Here is a 20904-nt window from a genome sequence, read left to right on the forward strand (position 1 = left end):
AGCAGGGCGCTAACAAGTAAATCTAGTGTACACTTGCAATTAATATGTTGAAATAAATACAAAATATCTTTCGATAGTTTTACCGCATCTAACTCGAGGAGTGAAGGAAGCTAACATTAATTTCAAAGATCAGTGCCGATAAACCACCGATTGAAGCTCCTTGCGCAATAATTGGATTGAAATTAAGTATTAATAAGGAAAAACCGTTAACGACAGAGTAACGAGGCATTTCGTAAGGCACGCTGTTGTTGACTCTGTTTTGAGCGGGCAGCGAAAACAGCTGTTCCAAGCAAAAACAGCTGAGCGTCGCTCGGCGTGATTGAAAATTACTTCGACTCGCTTTGTGGGTAAACAAAAGTATCAAAATAAACATGCGGGGTTTGTGTGGGACGCGCACTTGCTGATAAGAAGAACTAGCAGCAGCGGAGAACAAATTTGTTTCATTTTTAAATACACCGTCACGCACACACTGCTGTCCTGGTTGTCATCGTTGTCGTCATCACAATGAGCTTGATGAAGAAACGCGTCAAGATTGGTTTTGTCACGGCAATAACACTTGTGGTGCTAATCTATTTTTATAAAACTGTGATCAGCTTCAACTCCAACTCCAGCCCCTTGGCTAATGTGCTCGTCGAGGAGCAGAGGCAGTGGCCACCCACCGAGGATGCAGTGCAGCGTAATCTGCAAATCGCGTACGAGGCGCAAAATGCATTGTTGCATCAACAGCGACAGGAGCTGATGCACACCAAGGAGCAGCTGGCACAGCTGGAGGAGAAGGTGCGCTCTCTGCAGGCGAGCACGCCACGCAAATATCCTAAAGTCAAGTACCTCAACTATAAGAATCGCAAACGTATCCTCATCACTGGCGGCGCCGGCTTTGTAGGCTCCCATCTCGTTGACGATCTGATGATACAGGGCCACGAGATCATTGTGGTGGATAATTTCTTTACGGGTCGCAAGCGCAACGTGGAACATTGGCTGGGACACGCGAACTTTGAACTCATCCATCACGACATTGTGAATCCGCTCTTCATCGAGATCGATGAGATCTATCATCTGGCGTCACCAGCATCTCCGCCACATTACATGTACAATCCGGTGAAGACGATAAAAACGAACACAATGGGCACCATCAATATGCTAGGTCTGGCCAAGCGTGTCATGGCCAAGGTGTTGATTGCGAGCACCTCTGAGGTCTATGGCGATCCCACGGTGCATCCACAGCCCGAGACCTACTGGGGCCACGTAAATCCCATTGGCCCTCGCGCCTGCTATGATGAAGGCAAACGTGTCTCCGAGACGCTCAGCTATGCCTATGCCAAACAGGTGAGGGAATGTGGAAAGATGAGAATACGATACTTTCCGGATTCCAATTTAATTGGAACTTAGGAAAACGTGCAGCGATGCATTGAATTTAATTGCGAGCAAAACAGAAGAGAATTGTGAGCGATGCTTAAATGCCCTAACAAATGGAGCAACTATTTGAGATTGTATATACTTTATATATACACATATAACAACTAGCTGTTATTAGGTTTAACATATTACAAAAACATTGAGAGTCACAAACTGCATGCACAAGTCAATATAATCTCTCAGTGATTAAATCATTTCACGCATGCTAGCGTGTCGGAGCATTGCAATTACAACGCACAACGATAAGATATTAAAAAACATGAAATTACTTGAATGTTTACACTGTTTTTATCCGACACTATTTAATGAGTTGCCTCGTTCTTTTTTTTTTTTAGGAGAAGGTGCAAGTACGCGTGGCGCGCATCTTTAACACGTACGGACCTCGGATGCACATGAACGATGGCCGGGTGGTGTCCAATTTCATACTGCAGGCCCTGCGCAACGAGACGATCACCGTGTATGGGAATGGCAAACAGACGCGTTCGTTTCAATACGTTTCGGATCTGGTCGATGGAATGATTGCACTGATGGCATCCAATTATACGCAGCCGGTGAACTTGGGCAATCCCGTGGAGCAGACGATTGAGGAATTTGCGAAAATCATTAGGCTTCTGGTGGGTGGCACCAGCGAGATCAAACAGATCAGCGCAATGGAGGATGATCCGCAACGACGCAAGCCGGACATCACACGCGCCAAGAAGCGACTCAACTGGGAGCCAAAAGTGCCGCTGGAGGCGGGTCTGAGGCAGACCATATCCTATTTTCGTAATGAGCTGGCGCGCAGCGATCGCTTTCAGGAGAGCTCCCGAAAGTACTTTGAGTCGCCCGATCTGCAGCGCAGTCGGCCGTAATTAATATAAAATACGTAAATCACAATATCAATTCTACATAGAAATGTCAAGTGTGTGCCTGTAAGAGCCAATTTATGTAATTGGGAACGTCTCTAGTCTGCAATATGTAAATAAGACCAACGATAGCGCTAATCATATGCCTTTCTCCTACTCCCCCCCACCTCCTTCACCTTTCCCGCTCAGAAAAAGTGTCCTCTTGTTAAACGTTTAGGTGTTCTAAGGGTATTCGTAATGCCATCCGTCAGCAATCACGGAATATTATAATAGAGTTCAGTGTTATAGAAATAATGATATCAATTTAATGACTTCATCAGGGTTAGTTTCAAATGAAGTTGCAAATACGAAATACCCTTAACGAATTACATAAATTCGACTAATTCATAATTAGTGCATAAGTTGAAATCAGTGTTTTTGTGTGTTAAATTCTGCCTTTTTGTATAATTAGTAGTCAAGTAGTTTTTGATAGTTTTGGTAGTCGATTAAATGGCTTTAAGTTTTCAATACAATATATATAGTTTACTTTACTTTAGTATATATATATATATATATATATAATTCACTTACACATACTATGCACTGACTGTCGACGCTACTATAAACTATATACACTTTATGAGCTAAACCTTGAATGCTTATAATTAGTATTAGTAACTAGCATATAGAACTTAAATCAATATTTGCACCTGGACCTAAAATCTAAATCGCCTGGCAATTTCTGCTGCTGCTGCTGCTGTTGCTGCTTTTTAATTGGCTCACTTTCACCTGGTCAACGGTTCGAGCATCTCAAGAAACAGTTTCTTCATGTTAATTAGCTCATCACGTGCCACTCCACGCCAGAAGCGACGCAGTATTTCGTCCGCCTGGCGCAACGAGGGCAACAGCAACAGCAACTGCTGCTGATGGGAGACGGCGGAGGAGTGGCGCAGCAGGTAGACGACATCATTCAAGGAATTAAGGATGGTGTCGCGAAAGGCACGCAACGAGCTCTGATCGTCCAGCAGTATATCACAATTGGACAGCAGCAGTGCCTTCAGCAGATAGTATTCCTCCCGGCGTGGAGAAATGCGCTCCATGCGCTGTGCAATTTGCACGCAATGATAGTAGAAATCCGTATAGCCGCATTCCTTGGCCAGCAACTCATCCATCCAGACGTCCGTGGCAAAGCACAGTTTGCCATTGAAGGGCAGCGAACGAAATGTTAATTGTAACGTCAAGATCTCTGCCCAGGACACCTGCAGCAGTTTCATTTGATCGTTCAGTGGCAGCTCCATAAAGCCAGGTATCTGCTTGGCCCAGCCAATAACGCAGACCAGCTCCTTATCATAGAGATCGCTCAGCACGCTAAGTATCTCGTGCGGATCATTGTTGTTGTTATTCTGAAAAATGCAAGTGGTCCCATTCGGTGTACTATTGCTGCTGCTCTCCAGCTTAATGCTGCCCGACGACGAGGATGCCTCATCATTGCAGCTCGATGCCGTCGTCGTCGTATGCGGCTGTTGCTGCGCTTGAACGCTGAGCGTGTCCGGTTCATAGGAATTGAGCACAACGAGTATTTTGACGTCGCACAGCGATGTCGTGCTCGACTGATAAAGCAGCTGCATCGTCTGGTACGAATTGGACACCGGATTCCGTCTGTACTTCTGTCGGCCACCACGCACGCGATCCAAACGAACGCCCTCCTGCAACAAAAACATGCGAATTGAGATTAGTAATACTGGTTATTATTTAAAGTTAAATCATTATTAGATCTATTAGATAGATTACAATCTATTGTACCCTTTCTGAGCATGTAGCTCTTCTGTCAATTCTAATTCCAGCACAAGTGCTCCCTCTTCTGTAGGACGATTCTTTCTCATCTTTAGTAAACCGAGTTCGCTGCTGACAGCACCTAGTTTGATTAGCTAACTTCTCAGTCTACAACGTACTGTCCAGGGACCGGTAAGTATTCCAAATTTGTTCTTTCCCATGGCTATTACTTGCTTAAATCGGCTCTGATATTTGGCTTGTCTGCCCAGCTCGCTTATCCCTTCTAAGCTGGAGCTTTCTATACGACAAAACTGTTCTGGTCCTGTTAGGTGCCTCACTGCCCCCATTCTCGCCTCAGCAGCTATATTCCCTCAATATATATTATTTAAAGTAGAATGCATTTTTTAGCTACGATTCTAATTTATGAATATTTTCGATTTCTTATCAACTATACCTTGAGCATGCCCATGAGCAGGCACTTCTGGAAGCGACATGCCTGGCAGGCCTTGCGTCGTCGCTTGTTGATCTCGCACTCGTTGTTGGCGGGACATGTGTATTCGATGTTGCCCTGAATGGTGCGCTTGAAGAAGGCCTTGCAGGCCTCGCAACTGGCGACGCCATAGTGAAATCCAGATGCTACATCGCCACAAACCAGGCACAATCGACGCAGTTCGTCGCGCACAGAGCCGCTGCTCGCGTTGGCGCTTGCGCTGCTCGAGTTGTTGGCACCGCCACCGGAGACACCGCCACATTTGCTATCGCCATCGTTGCTGAGGGAGACGTTGTGCAGATCACAGGACAGGGATGTGGTCGAACTGCAGAGTTGGCGCTCAGGCGACACAGATGGTGAGGATTTCATGCCGCTGTTGCTATTGCTGGAGTTGTTGTGGCCACCACCAGTCGTCGTCGTTGCCTTGGAGCTGGGACTACAGCAGGAATTGCTGGCACCGCCGGCCGATGAAGTGTCCACCTCCTGTTTAATATGCAGCACACTGACGCCGTCGGACATGTTCGAGTGCTGGTTGCTTGAGCTGCAACAAGAAAACACTTTTAATTACCAAGAAAAACACAGTTAATCGTGAAGATCAGTGTTAAGAGGAGCACTGTTAACGACCAAGAAGATCACTGTTAATTAATTTCAACATTTGCATAATCAGTGCTTCTGATTGGATTTGAAATGTCAAAAGTACACGCGGAATGATAAAAGCAGCAGCGCCTCTAATTATTAATGAACGTAAACAACAGCAACAAAAAGAACCTAAATGCGCTTTAGTTTCGACTCAAAGATACCCTAGCTGCGCATACACAATAATCAATTAAATTAAAACAGATTAGATCAGCTTACCATTCTGATTAATAATATTTCTTTTTACATGTGACAATCATTTTTTGTTATCCTACTATACCCGTTTACCACTTTCAAATGTGCACAGGGTATGCAAAAGCAAAAAAAAAATTTAAGTCGCTGCACAAACAACGATTTACTCAAAATGCAGTTAGGATTTCGCTGTGCTCGCTCCATCTCTTTCGCTCGCATAGTACTATGCCTACTTAGCAGGCACTTGGCGCGGTGGAAAAGTACAATAACGAGATAACGGTACTGTGCGTAGAGTGTGTGCACTTGACAAATAGCAAATAGTTAACATTACTATAAATCACGACATAACAGCCTGATTACAAAAAAGAGATGTCCCACACTGAAGAGATGCACGTTTTTAGTGCGCGTTCCCATTTATTGCCAGCAGCCTTATCAAAAGCAACGAGGGGGGTGTGTGTTTGTTGATATTATATATATATATATTTACATATATGTGTATATGTTCGTAATTCTGTGGAATATACTTACATAAAAATTCGTAAAGATCTTGATAAGTTGTAAATGTAATCAACGAGCGTGCTTATATTCGACACAGTTAATTGTAAATTTCAGTGATCCAATCAGAATCCAGTCAATACATTTCGCTATGCACATAACATACATACATAGACATATATATATTTATATTCATGCATATGCATTTATTTTGGTTCGTAGCACTTTGTTATGGCTTTTGTTGTCTGTCTGCCCGTTTGCATCTTCAGCCGTGTCACTTATACAGAAATTTGCGAGTGTGTGTGTTGCAGACAACGTTGCTTGCCTTTTGTTGAAGCGTATTTAATTCCTGTCTGCATTTATAACTATTATGCATATTGCAATTTTTGCGCCCATTAAACTTTTACTCGTATGCTGACTGGAGACGACTGTTTTTGGCACGCTACAAAACGTGGCTTGTTATTGTCAACAGCCAAGCAGCCGTGCGAACTGCCAGAAGGCTACGATTTTAGCATTAGCTTTTTATCTGTTTACGCCAAATATTTACAGATATTTTTTAACACAAATAAAACACACAATAAATAAGACATACATACACAGTACAGAACAGCTGTGGGCACCCTAAGATGTAACATTTTACATATTTCAGTTATTGGCAGAGGCCACTGATTGTTTATTGGGCTTTTTCTCGTTTTTAAATCGGCATGAAATCAAATCAATTATTATTTAGTAATTATAGAGGGTTTTAATGTAAAAATAAATTGATAGATGGCTTTCATAAAGAAAGGAAAAAAGAAAGAGGCGACGTAAATTTAATTTAACAGCTCAAGGGAGTAGCACTATCAAATTTTAACAGAGTCGTAACAGAACAGCTGTTATCGATCACATGTAATGCCAGAACTGTTGATATACTCAAAATTAATATAATAATACACCAAAGGGAAAATAATAATATTGCAAATATCGAACTCTATCGATGCATGATATCGATATTTATGCCTTGCAGAATATCGCCTGCAAATCCAGGCCATCTCTAGTGCAAAACATAGCAAAAACAATTGCGCGATAGAAATAATTTTAGAAATACCATTAAATTAGACAGTTTTAACAATAGAACAATTGTTATTGTGTTCGAGCACGAGTTGCCCAAAGTTCTGATAGCATATAGAAGGTGTTCGAGTCACAGGCAAGTAAGTGCGTTTGCCCCTACGTGTTAGTTTTGTTTTGTTGTTGTTGGTGCTTATCAGCCCAAAATACACCTTTCCCCATATGCACATATATATTTATATATATGTCTATATCTGCTTTGTTACTTCGCCTAAATACTACGCAATCCACAATAAAATGCTGCCCATCCCTGCAGCATATTTTGAAGTTAATTCACGTTGACTTGAACTTTGTTATGCTATTTGTTGTTGTTGTTGCTGTTGTTGTTATTGGCTCCACCCACTGAAAATAGAATTCGATTTCGTTACTTATTTGCAGGCGAAACAGAGACAAAATGATGAGCCTGCTTGGGCGACCCGATGTTGATGCGGGCGAGGTGTTTGTCAATTTCAATCAAAACATAACGTAAGTGAAATTGAACTCTAATTAATGTATATGTATGCAAGACTTTAACTTTGATGTATCTATATATTTATATATGTATATATTTATTTAGTTCTCTGGCTGTGGCAACCAGTGGAAGTTATAGCCTTTATAGTCTCGGTTCCGTTGACTCAACACTGGACAAAATCTATACAACAAAGAGCGATGATCTATTTCTGATCGAGCGTCTTTTCGAGAGCTCTCTGGTTGCCATTGTGTCGCAGCGTGCGCCACGCAAACTGAAGGTGTGTCATTTCAAGAAGCAGAGCGAAATCTGCAATTATTCGTACTCGAACACAATCCTGGCCGTCAAGCTGAATCGCGAACGTTTGATTGTCTGCCTGGAGGAATCGCTGTACATCCACAATATACAGGACATGAAGGTGGTGCACACCATACGCGATACGCCCTGCAATCCGTTAGGCTTGTGTGCGCTCTCCTCATCGTCGGATCACTGTTATCTCGCCTATCCGGGCAGCGTGACCTCGGGCGAGGTGCAGATCTTCGATGCGATCAATTTGCATGCCAAGACAATGATACCGGCCCATGATACACCGCTCGCTGCCATCGCGTTCAGCCCGTCGGGCACAGAGATTGCCACGGCCAGTGAGCGTGGCACCGTGATTCGGGTCTTTAGCGCCCAGGATGGCAGTCGGCTCTTTGAGCTGCGTCGTGGTCTCAAACGTTGCGTCTCCATTGTCTCGCTCTCGTTCAGCTCTTGCGCCGATTACTTGGTATCCAGTTCGAATACGGAGACGGTGCACATATTTCGTTTGGATCGCAGCACTGCCGATAGCAATGATCATGGGAAACAGTCCAGCGACGACTGGATGGGGTAAGCGCAGGGGGGAGGAGGTGTTGGGAGATGTTTTTGTTATTTTGTGGTCGCTCGGTATTTTTGAATTACCAGAAAGTAATCAACCGGTAATAATCATTTAATATTTAGTTTTGCTTTTGTAAAAATATCATTTTTAATTAATAGAATCCTTTTCAATTTAAAATCAGCCCTTGAACTTGAGTTTAACTATTTGAGCGACCACTGTACTAGCTTATAATTGTTGTGTAGCTAATGCTGTATGTTGGTTATGGTGTATATACTACATATATACATATAAATAGATATTTTTATACACATACACTCCCCTCAATCCATTTTTTTTTTTGTGTGTTGCACTTGACATTTAACTATTTTTCTTTTCTTTCATTTTTTGGTAAACCACCCAAAAACAAACCACCAACCACCATCACAACCACTCATCAAATCTATTCTCTCATGCAAGTTACTCGTTTTTTAGATTCTTGAGCAAAACGGTGACCAGCTACTTGCCGACCCAGGTGACCGATGTGTTCAGCCAGGGACGGGCTTTTGCCTCGGTCACGCTGCCGGAGGCGGGTGTGCGACGCATGTGCGCCATTACCACGATACAGAAGCAGCTAAGGTGAGTCCACTCATAGTATATTATTATAGTATATATCATCAAATGATCCTCCTTTGCAGGCTGATGATTGCTTCACAGGACGGTTATTTGTATGTGTATTCCATACCCTCGGTTGAGGGTGCAGAGTGTCAGTTGATAAAGCGACATGATCTTCGCCTGGACGATAATTATGCCATGGATGTCAAAGGTGCTTAGAGTAAATGCAATATACCCATACACACAGACACACACCATCAACACACACACACCAATACCAAAAACAAATTATTTAGTTGACTCACCTCATACTTCAGGTCTGAACAGTAATGTTAGCATTGGTGGTGCTGCCGGTGTTCCAAGTGGTGCTGCTGCAGCCGCTGCTGCTTCTGCTGGAGGCGATGGCAAGGCGACAACTGACAAGCCAGGTAGCTCAACGGGCGGTGGAAATGCTGGCGCCAGCTATGCCTCCGCCGTTAAGGGCGATGAACCGCCGGCCGGCTCCTCCACCTCCTCGTCCACTTAGGTGCAATTCAACAACTCACTCAAAACCAACCACAGCAACAGAAGACGAAGAAGTACATCAAACATAACTTAAAGAAAGAAAGAATGAATGAATGAAAGAAAAAAAAGGCAGAACTCACTCCTCAAAGTACTAAGGACGACGATGATAAAAGTGATTGAATTTGGGTCATGCAGCTGGCGACGTGTGTGTGGCGCAAACAAAAATAAGTAAATAAATGAAATAGGTCTTAGACTTAGCTTTTAACATTAATCAATGACGATTCTTCCTCGGTTTATAAGTAAAAAGTTAAAGCATACATATATAGATCCAAGCATTATTGAGTGACAAGTTAAAAAATGAAGAAAAAACCCTTCCTCAAGCAAGCAATTTTTTAGTTTTAAGTTATGTTCGTGGCGCTGCCATTGGTAGAGAATATGCTTTTGTCATACAATTTTAAGTTAGCTGTTATAGTTTTTTAAATTTAATATTTACACACTTGCTTTCAACATTTAATCACTTATTAAATAAATCGCCTTTGTAAATTTATAAATATGAATAATTTATTTTTATTTCCGTTTTATCCCTCGACAATCCACCGAGAAATCTCACGCATTACCTATAATTTCTTTGTTAACTACACACAGCTTTACTCAGCGCATTAGCATGTTTAATGTTATATTTGCAATTACAATTATATATATATTATATATAAATATCAAAATAATCAACAAACCACAAAAGATTGAGTGAAAACATCAAATTTGAAGTGCGCAATGGAGGAACAATTTTCGGCATATATATATATATATATACTCTTAAATATATATTTTGTACAAAGTCAAACATTTTAGAACATAATATTTAAAGCAGTTTACAAAAAAAAAAAAACACAATCATGCGCTACTTTATTGTATTCAATAAATTACAAATTTGATTTATTTTTTTGGTCATTTGAATTTCGCGCGCAAGCCCTAGTCAAAAATTGAACGATTATCGATAATTATGAATCAGCCCTAACATCAAATGAATCGAGTAGTTTCTTGCCATTCAAGAAATGCATACGATATTTATGCACCATCCCTAGAGTGAAATTGCTCACGCACACAGGAAGAATTACGGTCGGCTAAAAGTATAAACAGTTCTTCGTGCTTGTTTATTTGTATAAATTGTTTATAGGACTTGTGTCCTGCAAATAATGCAATAGGTGCCTGACATTAGGCAGCAATTGAACGTTATGAAGGAGAACAACAAGATCCTTCAGCTGATTAATGTGGCGTGGCGTGAACGCTGGTCCGACTCACAATGGGGCATTAACATAAAGAAGGTAAAAAAAAAGAAAAAAAAAACAAATATTTATAAATCACTCAAAGTTGAGTTGCCAGACATACAGCGTTTACATTGAGAATTTTATTGAACACAATTTATCATTGCTACACTCTACCCCCTCTGCTACACCCGCCCTGAATTATACATTACTTTTGTGGAACTCGAAAACGGGCTCCTCGGCTTGGGCCAGGGCGAGCACCAGTTGGCGTTGCTTCACGGACAAATTGCACGGGATGCGCACCTTGAGCGTTATGATGTGATTGCCGGCACCTTCGCGAGTGCGCACTCCCTTATTCTTGAGCACCACTTTGGTGTGGGACTGCGTGCCGGCCTCGACGCGCACATCGACATTCTCGTAGAGACCGGGTACCGAAAAAGTGCCGCCCAATATCGCATCCGATATGTTTAGATACTTATCCGTATGGATATCGTTGCCGACACGACGAAAGTAATCATTGGTTGGCACCTGCAGATGATAGTTGACCCGCTGCCTTGTATTCGGATTATCAACGCTGACCACATCTCCTGCCTTAGAGCCCGCCGGCACTGTGATGAGCACCTCCACATTGCCCAGGACATAGCCACGATTGTGGCATGTATCGCAATCATTGCGATTGATATAACGCTTTCCCTTGCACTGGCTGCAAGTGTTGACCGCTGTGTAGGTGACCGTTTTGGTTGTGACTTTGCCGGTGCCATTGCAGCGTCTGCATGGCTCTTTGCCCACATCCCGATTGGCCATTAGCTGCGATTTGCCCTTGCAGCTATCGCATTTGAGCAAATAACGCAAATCCAAACGCTTCTTACAGCCAACGGTGGCCTCCACAAATGTCAGCGGTAAATCAAACTCGCTGCTAGTCAATTTTTGGATTTCTAAGGAAGGAGGAGAATTGTGGATGAAATCTAATAGTGGGAATACAGTCCTTACCCTCTTGACTGGGAACACCTGCATCATCTAATTTGAGCGACATGTCCATGTGCATTGGATTGCCGGCTTGCTCGAGAAATGCCTGCTCATCCTTAATGCCACCCAGTTGATCGTATTCCAAACGTTTTGTTTCATCCGTCAATATGTTGTAGGCATTGGATAGCTCCTGAAAGTGTTTCAGTTTCTCCTCGGAGTGCATGGAGTCCGGATGATAACGCTTGGCCAGCGCATAGAAGGCGCTGCGTATTTGCTGGACGCTCGCAAGCCGATTAACGCCCAGCACCTTGTAGTAGTAGTCCTTGGGCAGGCCACGTTGCTGTTGCGGCCTCGCAACAGGCAGCGACTGTTTGGTCGCCATCAGTGTTGGACGCTTTATCTCCGAGCTGCGATCCGGATAGTAGACTTCCTTCTTGGTGCGAAACTGATATTGACTAATCAGACGCTTCCACTGCGATATATTGCCGGCTTGGGCTTGTGCTTTATTGTGCTTTAGTCGCAACGGCATCTGCAGCAGCTGTGGCTGTCGTCTCAATCTCAATGATCCACTAAAGAAACTCATTAAATTATTCTGAATACGTAGCAAACTTGGGCGTAACATCCTTAAGCGCGCTTTGGAAATGAAAATAACTATATATAAATATTTTGTGTATTTGTAAGCGCTTTAATTACAAATTAAAGTTTGTATTATGTTTGTCTGTAAATACGTAGACTTTTGTACATCTCAAAACTCTAATGACACCTTACACAACTCTCACTTGGTTAGATCCCAAGCCAGAGATTCATTCATGGGGATAACTGTTCCATCTGATAGTATTTATATGATCAGGGACAGCCTCGGGTCGCCAGCCAGAATTTTTATAGCAGATGTAATTGATACACTTATGACAATTTTAATTAATTAGTTATATAAATAAATTAATTTCACATTTACATTGATGGCAATTCCCATATTACAGGTCTTACCACGAGGTGTTAGCGGCGATGTTTACAATTTGGCCGACTGTCTCTTGCAGCAGGCTGTGATCGGCTCCACAGCGAATCCAGTAAGTGAAGAACCACATCAACCGGAAACCATTTCTCTAACCCTTTACTCCTTACCAAGTAGCTGGTGTTGAACTATCTGAAGCACTCGCTGTGCGCCCATCTTGTCTCGCATGCGGCTGTTCTTCGCTGCATCGCCAAATATGATAAACTGGGACGCGTCTATTGTGTAACTGCTTTGCTTGAGTTTCTGGTCAGCATTATAGATGGCATCACCTGTCGGTAAGTGTCCAAATGTGGAGGGAAAACTCCCCCTACCAACCTAGGGATAAAAGTAGTAACCCTCAACCCGACGAAGATTCTCACATTCGTACAAGAATTAGGATCGATGGTTAAGCAGATCTAATAATAAATCGCACTGTGTAAACATATTTGAACATCAAATCTAAAGCAAATTTTATCTTGCCAGCATTAAATCGGAGGAGACGCTGCTGCCTGGTGCCATGGTGCAGCTGGTGCTGTGGATCATGCAGATCTTTGCCAGGACACTGCAGCAATACGAGATGCGTGGCGAGCTGAGCGCCGAACAATCTTATATGTTGGATCAGAGCTGCCTGCTCGTCGAGCACCTGACGAAGCAACAGTTCGCTTTGGCCATGTTGAATGTGGGCTGTCACGAGGAAGTGGATTCGCTGGACAAGATGCGTGAACTGTATGCAAGCATCAAGGGATCGCTGACCAACTCCAATTTTACGTTAAGCTCAGCCACGGCGGAGCAGCAGTTGAAACAATTAGCGTACATTGATGCCAAACAGTTGGAGTTGCAATCCTTGAATCCACTGCCATCGGCTGAGAAGATCTCCTGCTGTGTTCAGCCACTGCTTGCGGTTGAGGTGCTGCTCAATCCCTGCAAGGACACCTCATACTATGTGGCCGAATTGCAAATGCTGCAACGTCTCAAGGGTTATACGAATACCCGTCTATTCTATGAGATTATACGTGCCGGTTTCCTCACGCTCAGCAATGTGGCGGACACCAGTCCGGATACCATGTGGGGTGCTTTTATGCTCTTCAAAATGCCGCACATTATCAAACAGCTACACACACTGCAACGTGTGCCGGGTGAGCAGCCATTGCCCCCCACAGACTACATACCGGAACTGGTCGAGGCGTTGGAGCTGCTCATCGAGGATAATTTGTTGCTAGATTTCATGGCCACGAAATGCTCGTGCAATATCATTGACTTCCTTCTCAACGACTGGACCAAACAGCAGCTAGTCAACGATGTGCATGTCAAGAAATTCGCCAGTCAGCGGTAAGACATATTCTTGGTGTAGATCTCCTCCTTGTAACTAACACTTCACTTGCAGTGAGGCCGCCTCGCTGCTGCTCAAGAAATGCGTCAATGGCCAGCAGACGCCGTCGAACATAAATTACATTAAGCGTGCCGAGGTGCCTCTTTCGGGCGTACTTAAAACGCTCTGCACAAATAAGGTGCAGGACATGGTGAATGTTCTCTGCCAGGTGCCAGTGGGCAATAACTTTGAGCTGATACTATCTGTGGCCACCGTGGAGGGTCTCCTCAAGACTTTTGTCTCGCGGCTGATTCAGTGCAACGAGAACTCCAAACAGGTGCCCGGGGAACTGGGCAAACTGTCCGTAATACGCTCCACGCTGTTCGATGTCTCCTTCCTGATGCTCACCAGCATTGTGCAGACCTACGGATCGGACGTGAGTCGACGCCTATTCCCCTTTTGATCAGTCTGTATTTCAAGTGTGTGTTTTGCAGGTGGTGCTGTCGGAGCGTGGCGACTCCTTCTTCGAGAAATGGGTGCGCGAATGCATGATGGAGCGCAATAAGCTGAAGAATCCCCGACAGATCTTGGCACTGTGCGATGATAGCATTGTGGATGAACTGCTGCTGAGTCTGAGCAAACCGGAGGCGGCGGCACAACTGAAACAGCCCAGCAGTCTTACCTGGCAGGACATCTGCCTCAATCTGCCCGGTGTGCTACATCACGTGCTGATTGCCTGGGAGCAGGAGACTCTATCCTCTGCGGATGTCAAGAGCATTTTGGACAACATGAAGCGGCGTCTGTTTAGCTTCTCCGTCTGCGCCACCTCCTTCCTGTGCGCCTACATGTATTCCGTACGGGAAACGGAGTTGCTCAAGCCCCTGAATATGATTCAACAGTTTTTGGCACCGCTCACCACCGAGGAGCTGTCCAGCCAGGAGAATTCCAAGGAACGCCTCGCCCTCTCCTACCAGGTCATACGCAAAATGCAGCACGATGTGCATCCGGCGCCCAACACCAAATCCCGTCTCATCTCGCACACACCGCTCATCGAACAGTTTCGCGAATGCTGGCGCAGTGTCCATGACGCCGGCCATCTGCCGGTGCGTGCGGCACAGACACTGGAATCGCTGCTGCTGGCTGGTGGCGCCTCCTGGCTGGTCACCCAACTGGCGGAACAGTTGCTCAGCTGCAAATATATGCGGGATATGGCCAAGTGCATGGACATTGTATTCGCTGTGATGCATCTGGACATTGAGCGCAGCACGGAGGCACTGCTGCAGTATGTGGTGGCACCATTGATTCTACGTCGTCAGGGGTAAGTAATCCTAATACAAGTTGCCTCATTGATTGATTCCATATTCTAATCCCCTGCAGCGATGACATCAATGAGCCGCAATCTCTGGTGCTGGCCCGACTCTGTGTTTACTGCATCATTTCCTGCCTGGAGACGCGCAGTTTGGCTGCCGGCGCACTGAAGAAGCGTTCACGTTCCCATGACGAGGATGAACTGCTGTCGACGAGTGCGGCCAAGGTGCGCAAAGTGTTTAGCGAATGCAGCGATAATTCCAATGAGGCCGCCACAAATGCTGTCGCCTCCATGCTGGTGGGCGGGGGCACAACTCCCAACACCGACTTGCTGCGTGCCACACCCGTCAATCTCAAGGAACCGCTGCACTCGAGCGTTAAGCACATTTTTCGCGTCTTTCTGCAATTCGTCAGCGGCGATGAGCTGTCGCCCAAGGCCGTCTTCGTCTATCAGTTTATTTCGCTGCTCGTCGAGTGCGGCGGTGAGCGGGTGGCGCCCGTGCTCCGCCTGCTGCCCCCCAATCTGATGCAACAGCTGCTTAAGGTGCTGGCCACCGATGATATACGCGTCGGCCTCATCAGTCGCCTCTACGATCTGCGAGCGCAGAGCGGCCGTCAGGCCGCTGTCGCCGATCTGTGTCTGTGGCGCAACATGCAGCTGGCGCGGCACAGCATCCATCTGTGAGCTGCGAGGGCTGATCAATAAGATCTAATAAATGGCTTATCGGGTTTAATTGATAATTACTGAATATGAACTTATGCGTATTAAAAACAAAAATAATGAAAATAAATGTACCTTAGGCTTGTTTCGATGTATATATGCGCCCGATCTTAACCATTTGTATTTAATCAATTATTTAAACTTAATATGATGCAACGCTTCCAAATACTATTATTTATATATATCGAGGTCATGCTACGGAGGAGGAGCGACAATTATTAGTTCTTGGCAATCTTCACAATGCATTTTACAAATATGGATGACAAAAAAATAATATAAATATACATATATATATATATATGTGTGTGTATGTATATATATTATATTTAATGCATGCTACTGCAAATGGTTTTTGGACTAAAAAATTGTTGACTCGACTCGGTTTTCTGTTTTGTTGTTGTTTTTTTTTAGGTTCGCAGTGTTTGTTTTTATTACTGTAATTTGTTGTTTGCTGATGCGGCCAAATCTGCCTGCTGCTAACTGCAACCGTTAGCGTGTTGCAAGCTGTTGTTGTTGTTGTGTATAACTACTAATAAAAGCGCGTCCGCTGTTGGGATTGTTGTTGGCATGATTCCGATTGGATCTCAGGCAGCGGCAGCAGGCAGCAAGCAGAGGCCGTTACTTAAATTAAAGACTTTTGATTTCCTATATCACTTGAGACAGCATTCAAAATAGGTCTCCCCAACGCAACCGCCGCGCATTGCACGCTTCACATTGTGTTCAAATTGGCGCTTGTTGCTCTGCAGCACATCGGCTGCCTCCTTGTTGAGCGGATCCTCGGGATTGGGTTCCTTGCAAAAGTAATACGAATTATAATTATATTAGCCGTATAATTATTGATTGTGTCAGCATTTACCAGGAAGAGAAACTGCAAGCCATAGACAATGGAATTTATGGTCAGCACTGGATTCCAGTCCTCGCGCAATATGTTTAAGCACACATTGCCCTCCAGATCGATGTTGGGGTGATAAACTTGCGTCGCGCATTTGACCTTCGGCGGCTCATGCGGATAATTGGAGCCGACGCGAAAATTGAATACGAAGCGACCATCTCTGTAGAAGCCCTCATCTGGTGAAATGATCAATTTGAAATTGAGCAAGTCATCGCTATCGGGAAACTCCGTTGCACAAGTTTTTGGCAGGTTCAGTTCATTAATATCTAAGAAAAATATATAAATAATTATATATATATATGTAAGTGTGTGTGTGTGCATATATATATATTATATTTAATTATTTCAAATACCTTTCTGTATGCGCAGCTGGGCGGCGGAGGCTTTTTTTTGCTGGCCGCGTGCCGTTTGATCGCCATCCTTTTTTTGTTGCTTCAGCGAGAAAAGTTTAATCATATTTTTATTTTCTTCTTTTCTTTTGCTTTATGTTTGTTTGCCTGCTTGGCGCTGCTTGCTGGCGTCGTCGTCGTCTTCGACTTCTGTCGCTAATCACTGCGATTCGATTGCAGCCTGCTGGTTGCTTTCTGTTTTGTTGCGTTGCGTTGTGTGTTCGAAGGTTGCGCATACGTTGTGGGTTTGTTAATAAATGTTTATACGATTTGTCATTCGGTTGAATTTTTTCTCTTGGTCTTACCTAGAAATTTAGTTTGCTTGTTTCAAGTGATTGCTTCTTCTTACAACTCTTAGCTCTCAATTTCTCTGACTGTCATTCAATGCCACTACTATCGATTGCCATCATCGATATTCGTTTGAGTTTTTTGTACTATGCGAATTTTACAGCACTGCACTGATAACCATAATAAGCATCGATACTACTTATCGACAATATTGTGTCGCACATGTTGTGTGAAACGCGCAAAAACAAAGCAATTTAATTTGTAATGTCTGGTGAGCCTGAAATTGCCAAAGATGCTGTACTCAAGCGTAGCGAGCCCATACCAGTGGATACGCCGCAGGTGCACGGTTATGAATTTAACCAGGGCATTAACTACAGCAAACTATTAGAGTCCTATTTGCACACCGGTTTTCAGGCCACAAATCTCGGCCTGGCCATCAACGAAATCAACAAAATGGTAAGTTAATTTTGCTAAGCTGAAGTGAAACAAAAAAAAGCAATACTAAACATTGACAGTTAGATTGCAGGGCTCAGCCGCTGGATGCCGAACAGGAGGATTTACACGAGACGGATGAGTTTATCCGGCGTCGCAAGAAATGCACCATTTTCTTGGGTTACACATCGAATCTGGTGTCCTCGGGCTTGAGGGAGACACTCCGTTTTCTCGCTGAGCATCGTATGATCGACTGTATTGTGACGACAGCCGGTGGAGTGGAGGAGGATTTCATCAAGTGCCTGGCGCCGACATTTTTGGGCTCCTTTGAGCTGAGCGGGCGAGATTTGCGAGAACGTGGCATAAATCGCATTGGTAATCTGCTGGTGCCCAATGACAACTACTGCAAGTTTGAAGATTGGCTAATGCCGCTGCTCGACGAAATGCTGGAGGAGCAGCGCAGCAAGGGCACCGTTTGGTCGCCCTCACGTATTATCCAGCGATTGGGCGAGAGAATCGGGGATACCAGTTCCATATACTATTGGGCGGCAAAGAATCAGATACCGGTCTTTTGTCCCGCTTTAACCGATGGCAGTCTCGGCGACATGATGTACTTTCACTCGTTCCGGCAGCCTGGTCTCGTTGTGGACATATTGTCGGATTTGAGGCGCCTCAATACGATGGCCGTTAAGGCGGTCAACAGTGGCATGATTATTGTCGGAGGTGGCCTTATCAAGCATCACATTTGCAATGCGAATCTGATGCGCAACGGCGCCGACTATTCTGTGTTCATAAACACCGCCTCCGAGTTTGATGGCAGCGACAGTGGAGCACGGCCCGATGAGGCCGTTTCCTGGGGCAAGATACGCAGGGAGGCGACACCGGTTAAGGTGTATGCCGAGGCCAGTCTCGTATTTCCCCTCATTGTCGGCGAGACCTTTGCCAAACGGCACTTTAACCACAAGGACACCACATTGTAATCGTCTCTCTTCCTCTTTCTCTCTCTCTATATATATATTGTTATAAATATAGTAAAATGTATTCTTTAACGACCCATGGAAAAAGTAGTGCAATTTTCTGCTGGCCGCACTCCAACAACCACTTTGAGGCACAATAAGAAACTCCGCTCAGTCTCCAAAGTGTTGTGTGCTTAATGCAGCCAGAATGTGGTACAGTGGTACCTCCTCACATTATTTCAACCTGTAAAAGTTACAACTGTAATGAAATCGGTTTTGTTTCTAAGGTGCCTTGTTGTATTCTAATTTTGAATCGATATAAATTATTGACATACGAAGAAATTAACATATTTCTATTTATTTTGCAAAAAACTTTACTTTATTATTGTCTTATACTTTTTAAAAATATCGTTCTACAATTGGTAAAAAAATAACTTGATTGATCAACTTTAAACTACTAAAAAGTGTCCTTTTCCATTTCCAGAAATGTGCTTTATTATTGTCCTATATATATTTATTTTATTCTTTTACATTTTAATGAACAAACGAAAGTTCTGAATTCGTTGGTCTGTGATAAGAAAGTGTTTATGATTTTGAATCAATCCCGTCTCGCATTGTATCACTGTACCAAGAAAACTGGCTAAGCAAAGCTGTCAGCCACAATGCAGGCAATGGCAAGCAGCTGGAAGCCATTAAGCGTCATCGTTGCCTGTGAGATGTGCAAAATGTGATAAACGCAACAAGCGTCGTATTTTCGACTCCAATGGGTAGTTTGAGTGGTCGTCGGTTAGTTGGCACTCCTGACGCACTCCATCCTCCCCATTTCCAGCAATCTAATGGTTATGCAGTTCACCTCGCCAAGCAGCAGCAGTAGCACCAGCAAAAATGCAACTTTTGTTGAGCATTTTAATAGCATGAAATGAAAATTGTGCTCCAGCACAGACCACAGCTGCGACTGCTGCTGCATCTCCCCCTGTTTGCCAATAGGCAAAATGGCAACTACGTCTTTTGGTCGTAATTGCTTGGGTTTGCTGGCAATGCACATAAATATTCCTTGGTGACTTTTCACTTTTGTCATATTTTCCCATTTCGCATTTTCCGCTTAATAGTCCGAAATTGTTTTGGGAACAATGCATTCGCTATAAGCTCACAAATTTGTCATTAATTTTATGTCGCTAATGTTGCCGCGCGGTTCTCCTTTCATTTTCTTTTTGCGTCTCTTCAAATTTTATGTTTATTGCACCCCTCCCTCCCCTAAAAGAGCATATCCTCTTAGTCTGGACCAAAAGTTTTGCTGTCTGTGCGCATCATTAAAGCCAAAAGGAAAACTTTTTCGCACACTTATTTTTTCCACCCGTAATTCATTTTTCGTCTATCTCCCTCTCTCTCTCTCTCTCTCTCTCTCTATCTTCCGCTTCGACTGTTGGTGTTACATATTTTGAGCTATTGTCAGGCAGAAGATGGTAGAGGGGTAAAGCGGTAGGAGGGGGGTTTTGCTAACATTGCTGCAGATGCATTTTCTTTTGCGCAACTTTATATGCAGCCGCAACTTTATGGTCCTTTTGTTTTTCACTTGAAATATGAATGGAAGTTCTGGCAACCATCATTTGTAGATAAACTATATATATGATGTATATCAAAGTTTGTTATACAAAATAAAAAAAGACCTCTGCTTTATCTAATTTATAAACTCTTTGGCATATTTTGACAACTGACGTTGAACTGTTTGAACTTTGTTCTTATTGAGTTACCTTTGGCTTAGTCAAATTTATAAAATTGTTTGTATTTTCGCAATAAATTTGTCGTAAAGTGTATATTTTCTTTAACAGCATCTCTCAGAACGTATGCATTTAAAAAAGAGCTATATTTGTGTGCCTATTTCTTATGGGACAATCCACGCCATCGGCACCTCGTGATCCATGTGAATGCAATGAATGCGATTCAGATGCATTCAATAAAGCAACAAACTAATTATATTCGGAACTCCTACAAGAACGGAAGGAAACGGCTTCTGCAGTTGACCCATGCGAGAGAGTTTGAACTGAAAGTGAT

General features: G+C 43.7%; 7 protein-coding genes across 13 annotated transcripts; 4 read left to right on the forward strand and 3 right to left on the reverse strand.

Annotated features, from left to right (window-relative positions):
• Positions 1–93: 93 nt before the first annotated feature.
• Positions 94–2773, forward strand: LOC6557618 (UDP-glucuronic acid decarboxylase 1). The gene is made up of 2 exons (XM_001983562.3): positions 94–1326; positions 1752–2773. The coding sequence occupies exons 1-2, from the start codon at positions 505–507 to the stop codon at positions 2265–2267; spliced, it is 1338 nt and encodes a 445-aa protein (XP_001983598.1). The 5' UTR covers positions 94–504; the 3' UTR covers positions 2268–2773.
• On the reverse strand, positions 2544–6335 carry LOC6558767 (steroid hormone receptor ERR2). Its single transcript, XM_001983561.2, has 3 exons — positions 5860–6335; positions 4468–5044; positions 2544–3946 (listed from the first exon to the last, which is right to left on the reverse strand). The coding sequence occupies exons 2-3, from the start codon at positions 5020–5022 to the stop codon at positions 3026–3028; spliced, it is 1476 nt and encodes a 491-aa protein (XP_001983597.1). The 5' UTR covers positions 5023–5044; positions 5860–6335; the 3' UTR covers positions 2544–3025.
• A 139-nt stretch (positions 6336–6474) lies between these two features.
• LOC6558124 (WD repeat domain phosphoinositide-interacting protein 2) lies at positions 6475–9878 on the forward strand. Of its 7 annotated transcripts, none has more exons than XM_032737423.2 (6): positions 6475–7012; positions 7312–7398; positions 7490–8251; positions 8712–8855; positions 8915–9042; positions 9149–9875. In XM_032737423.2, the coding sequence occupies exons 2-6, from the start codon at positions 7328–7330 to the stop codon at positions 9355–9357; spliced, it is 1314 nt and encodes a 437-aa protein (XP_032593314.1). In that variant the 5' UTR covers positions 6475–7012; positions 7312–7327; the 3' UTR covers positions 9358–9875. The 7 variants fall into 7 exon arrangements, with proteins under 7 accessions (XP_032593314.1, XP_001983596.1, XP_032593312.1 ...); XM_001983560.3 differs by having other exon boundaries at positions 6861–7016; positions 9149–9878; XM_032737421.2 differs by having other exon boundaries at positions 6872–7016; positions 8697–8855; positions 9149–9873.
• A 534-nt stretch (positions 9879–10412) lies between these two features.
• On the forward strand, positions 10413–16009 carry LOC6558102 (mediator of RNA polymerase II transcription subunit 24). The gene is made up of 7 exons (XM_001983558.2): positions 10413–10660; positions 12547–12633; positions 12696–12853; positions 13041–13886; positions 13942–14302; positions 14361–15184; positions 15244–16009. The coding sequence occupies exons 1-7, from the start codon at positions 10571–10573 to the stop codon at positions 15857–15859; spliced, it is 2982 nt and encodes a 993-aa protein (XP_001983594.1). The 5' UTR covers positions 10413–10570; the 3' UTR covers positions 15860–16009.
• On the reverse strand, positions 10687–12277 carry LOC6558283 (chaperone protein DnaJ 1). Its single transcript, XM_001983559.3, has 2 exons — positions 11591–12277; positions 10687–11535 (listed from the first exon to the last, which is right to left on the reverse strand). The coding sequence occupies exons 1-2, from the start codon at positions 12186–12188 to the stop codon at positions 10802–10804; spliced, it is 1332 nt and encodes a 443-aa protein (XP_001983595.2). The 5' UTR covers positions 12189–12277; the 3' UTR covers positions 10687–10801.
• Positions 16010–16171: 162 nt separating the features above from the next.
• LOC6558845 (nedd8-conjugating enzyme UbcE2M) lies at positions 16172–17557 on the reverse strand. The gene is made up of 4 exons (XM_001983557.3): positions 17482–17557; positions 17141–17371; positions 16752–17053; positions 16172–16686 (listed from the first exon to the last, which is right to left on the reverse strand). Exons 2-4 carry the CDS (start codon positions 17241–17243, stop codon positions 16546–16548), a joined length of 546 nt encoding a protein of 181 aa, XP_001983593.1. The 5' UTR covers positions 17244–17371; positions 17482–17557; the 3' UTR covers positions 16172–16545.
• A 114-nt stretch (positions 17558–17671) lies between these two features.
• Positions 17672–19198, forward strand: LOC6557928 (probable deoxyhypusine synthase). The gene is made up of 2 exons (XM_001983556.2): positions 17672–17920; positions 17980–19198. Exons 1-2 carry the CDS (start codon positions 17729–17731, stop codon positions 18874–18876), a joined length of 1089 nt encoding a protein of 362 aa, XP_001983592.1. The 5' UTR covers positions 17672–17728; the 3' UTR covers positions 18877–19198.
• Positions 19199–20904: the final 1706 nt, after the last annotated feature.

This window comes from Drosophila grimshawi, unplaced genomic scaffold (genome assembly GCF_018153295.1).
Source record: "Drosophila grimshawi isolate 15287-2541.00 unplaced genomic scaffold, ASM1815329v1 contig_44, whole genome shotgun sequence".
NCBI lineage: Eukaryota > Metazoa > Arthropoda > Insecta > Diptera > Drosophilidae > Drosophila > Drosophila grimshawi.

What these genes read in the sequence shown, in the direction of transcription:
- LOC6557618 (XM_001983562.3), top strand. Translation starts at nt 505, where the DNA reads ATGAGCTTGATGAAGAAACGCGTCAAGATTGGTTTTGTCACGGCAATA. An exon ending in GCTATGCCTATGCCAAACAG is followed by an intron (nt 1,327 to 1,751) that starts GTGAGGGAATGT and finishes TTTTTTTTTTAG; the next exon opens with GAGAAGGTGCAAGTACGCGT.
- LOC6558767 (XM_001983561.2), bottom strand. Translation starts at nt 5,022, where the DNA reads ATGTCCGACGGCGTCAGTGTGCTGCATATTAAACAGGAGGTGGACACT. An exon ending in TGCTCATGGGCATGCTCAAG is followed by an intron (nt 3,947 to 4,467) that starts GTATAGTTGATA and finishes TTTTTGTTGCAG; the next exon opens with GAGGGCGTTCGTTTGGATCG.
- LOC6558124 (XM_032737409.2), top strand. Translation starts at nt 7,328, where the DNA reads ATGATGAGCCTGCTTGGGCGACCCGATGTTGATGCGGGCGAGGTGTTT. An exon ending in AATTTCAATCAAAACATAAC is followed by an intron (nt 7,399 to 7,489) that starts GTAAGTGAAATT and finishes ATATTTATTTAG; the next exon opens with TTCTCTGGCTGTGGCAACCA. An exon ending in TCCAGCGACGACTGGATGGG is followed by an intron (nt 8,252 to 8,696) that starts GTAAGCGCAGGG and finishes CTCTCATGCAAG; the next exon opens with TTACTCGTTTTTTAGATTCT.
- LOC6558102 (XM_001983558.2), top strand. Translation starts at nt 10,571, where the DNA reads ATGAAGGAGAACAACAAGATCCTTCAGCTGATTAATGTGGCGTGGCGT. An exon ending in TCGGCTCCACAGCGAATCCA is followed by an intron (nt 12,634 to 12,695) that starts GTAAGTGAAGAA and finishes CTTACCAAGTAG; the next exon opens with CTGGTGTTGAACTATCTGAA. An exon ending in AAGAAATTCGCCAGTCAGCG is followed by an intron (nt 13,887 to 13,941) that starts GTAAGACATATT and finishes CTTCACTTGCAG; the next exon opens with TGAGGCCGCCTCGCTGCTGC.
- LOC6558283 (XM_001983559.3), bottom strand. Translation starts at nt 12,188, where the DNA reads ATGTTACGCCCAAGTTTGCTACGTATTCAGAATAATTTAATGAGTTTC. An exon ending in AGGTGTTCCCAGTCAAGAGG is followed by an intron (nt 11,536 to 11,590) that starts GTAAGGACTGTA and finishes CTCCTTCCTTAG; the next exon opens with AAATCCAAAAATTGACTAGC.
- LOC6558845 (XM_001983557.3), bottom strand. Translation starts at nt 17,243, where the DNA reads ATGATTAAACTTTTCTCGCTGAAGCAACAAAAAAAGGATGGCGATCAA. An exon ending in CCAGCTGCGCATACAGAAAG is followed by an intron (nt 17,054 to 17,140) that starts GTATTTGAAATA and finishes TATTTTTCTTAG; the next exon opens with ATATTAATGAACTGAACCTG. An exon ending in GCTTGCAGTTTCTCTTCCTG is followed by an intron (nt 16,687 to 16,751) that starts GTAAATGCTGAC and finishes TACTTTTGCAAG; the next exon opens with GAACCCAATCCCGAGGATCC.
- LOC6557928 (XM_001983556.2), top strand. Translation starts at nt 17,729, where the DNA reads ATGTCTGGTGAGCCTGAAATTGCCAAAGATGCTGTACTCAAGCGTAGC. An exon ending in TCAACGAAATCAACAAAATG is followed by an intron (nt 17,921 to 17,979) that starts GTAAGTTAATTT and finishes AAACATTGACAG; the next exon opens with TTAGATTGCAGGGCTCAGCC.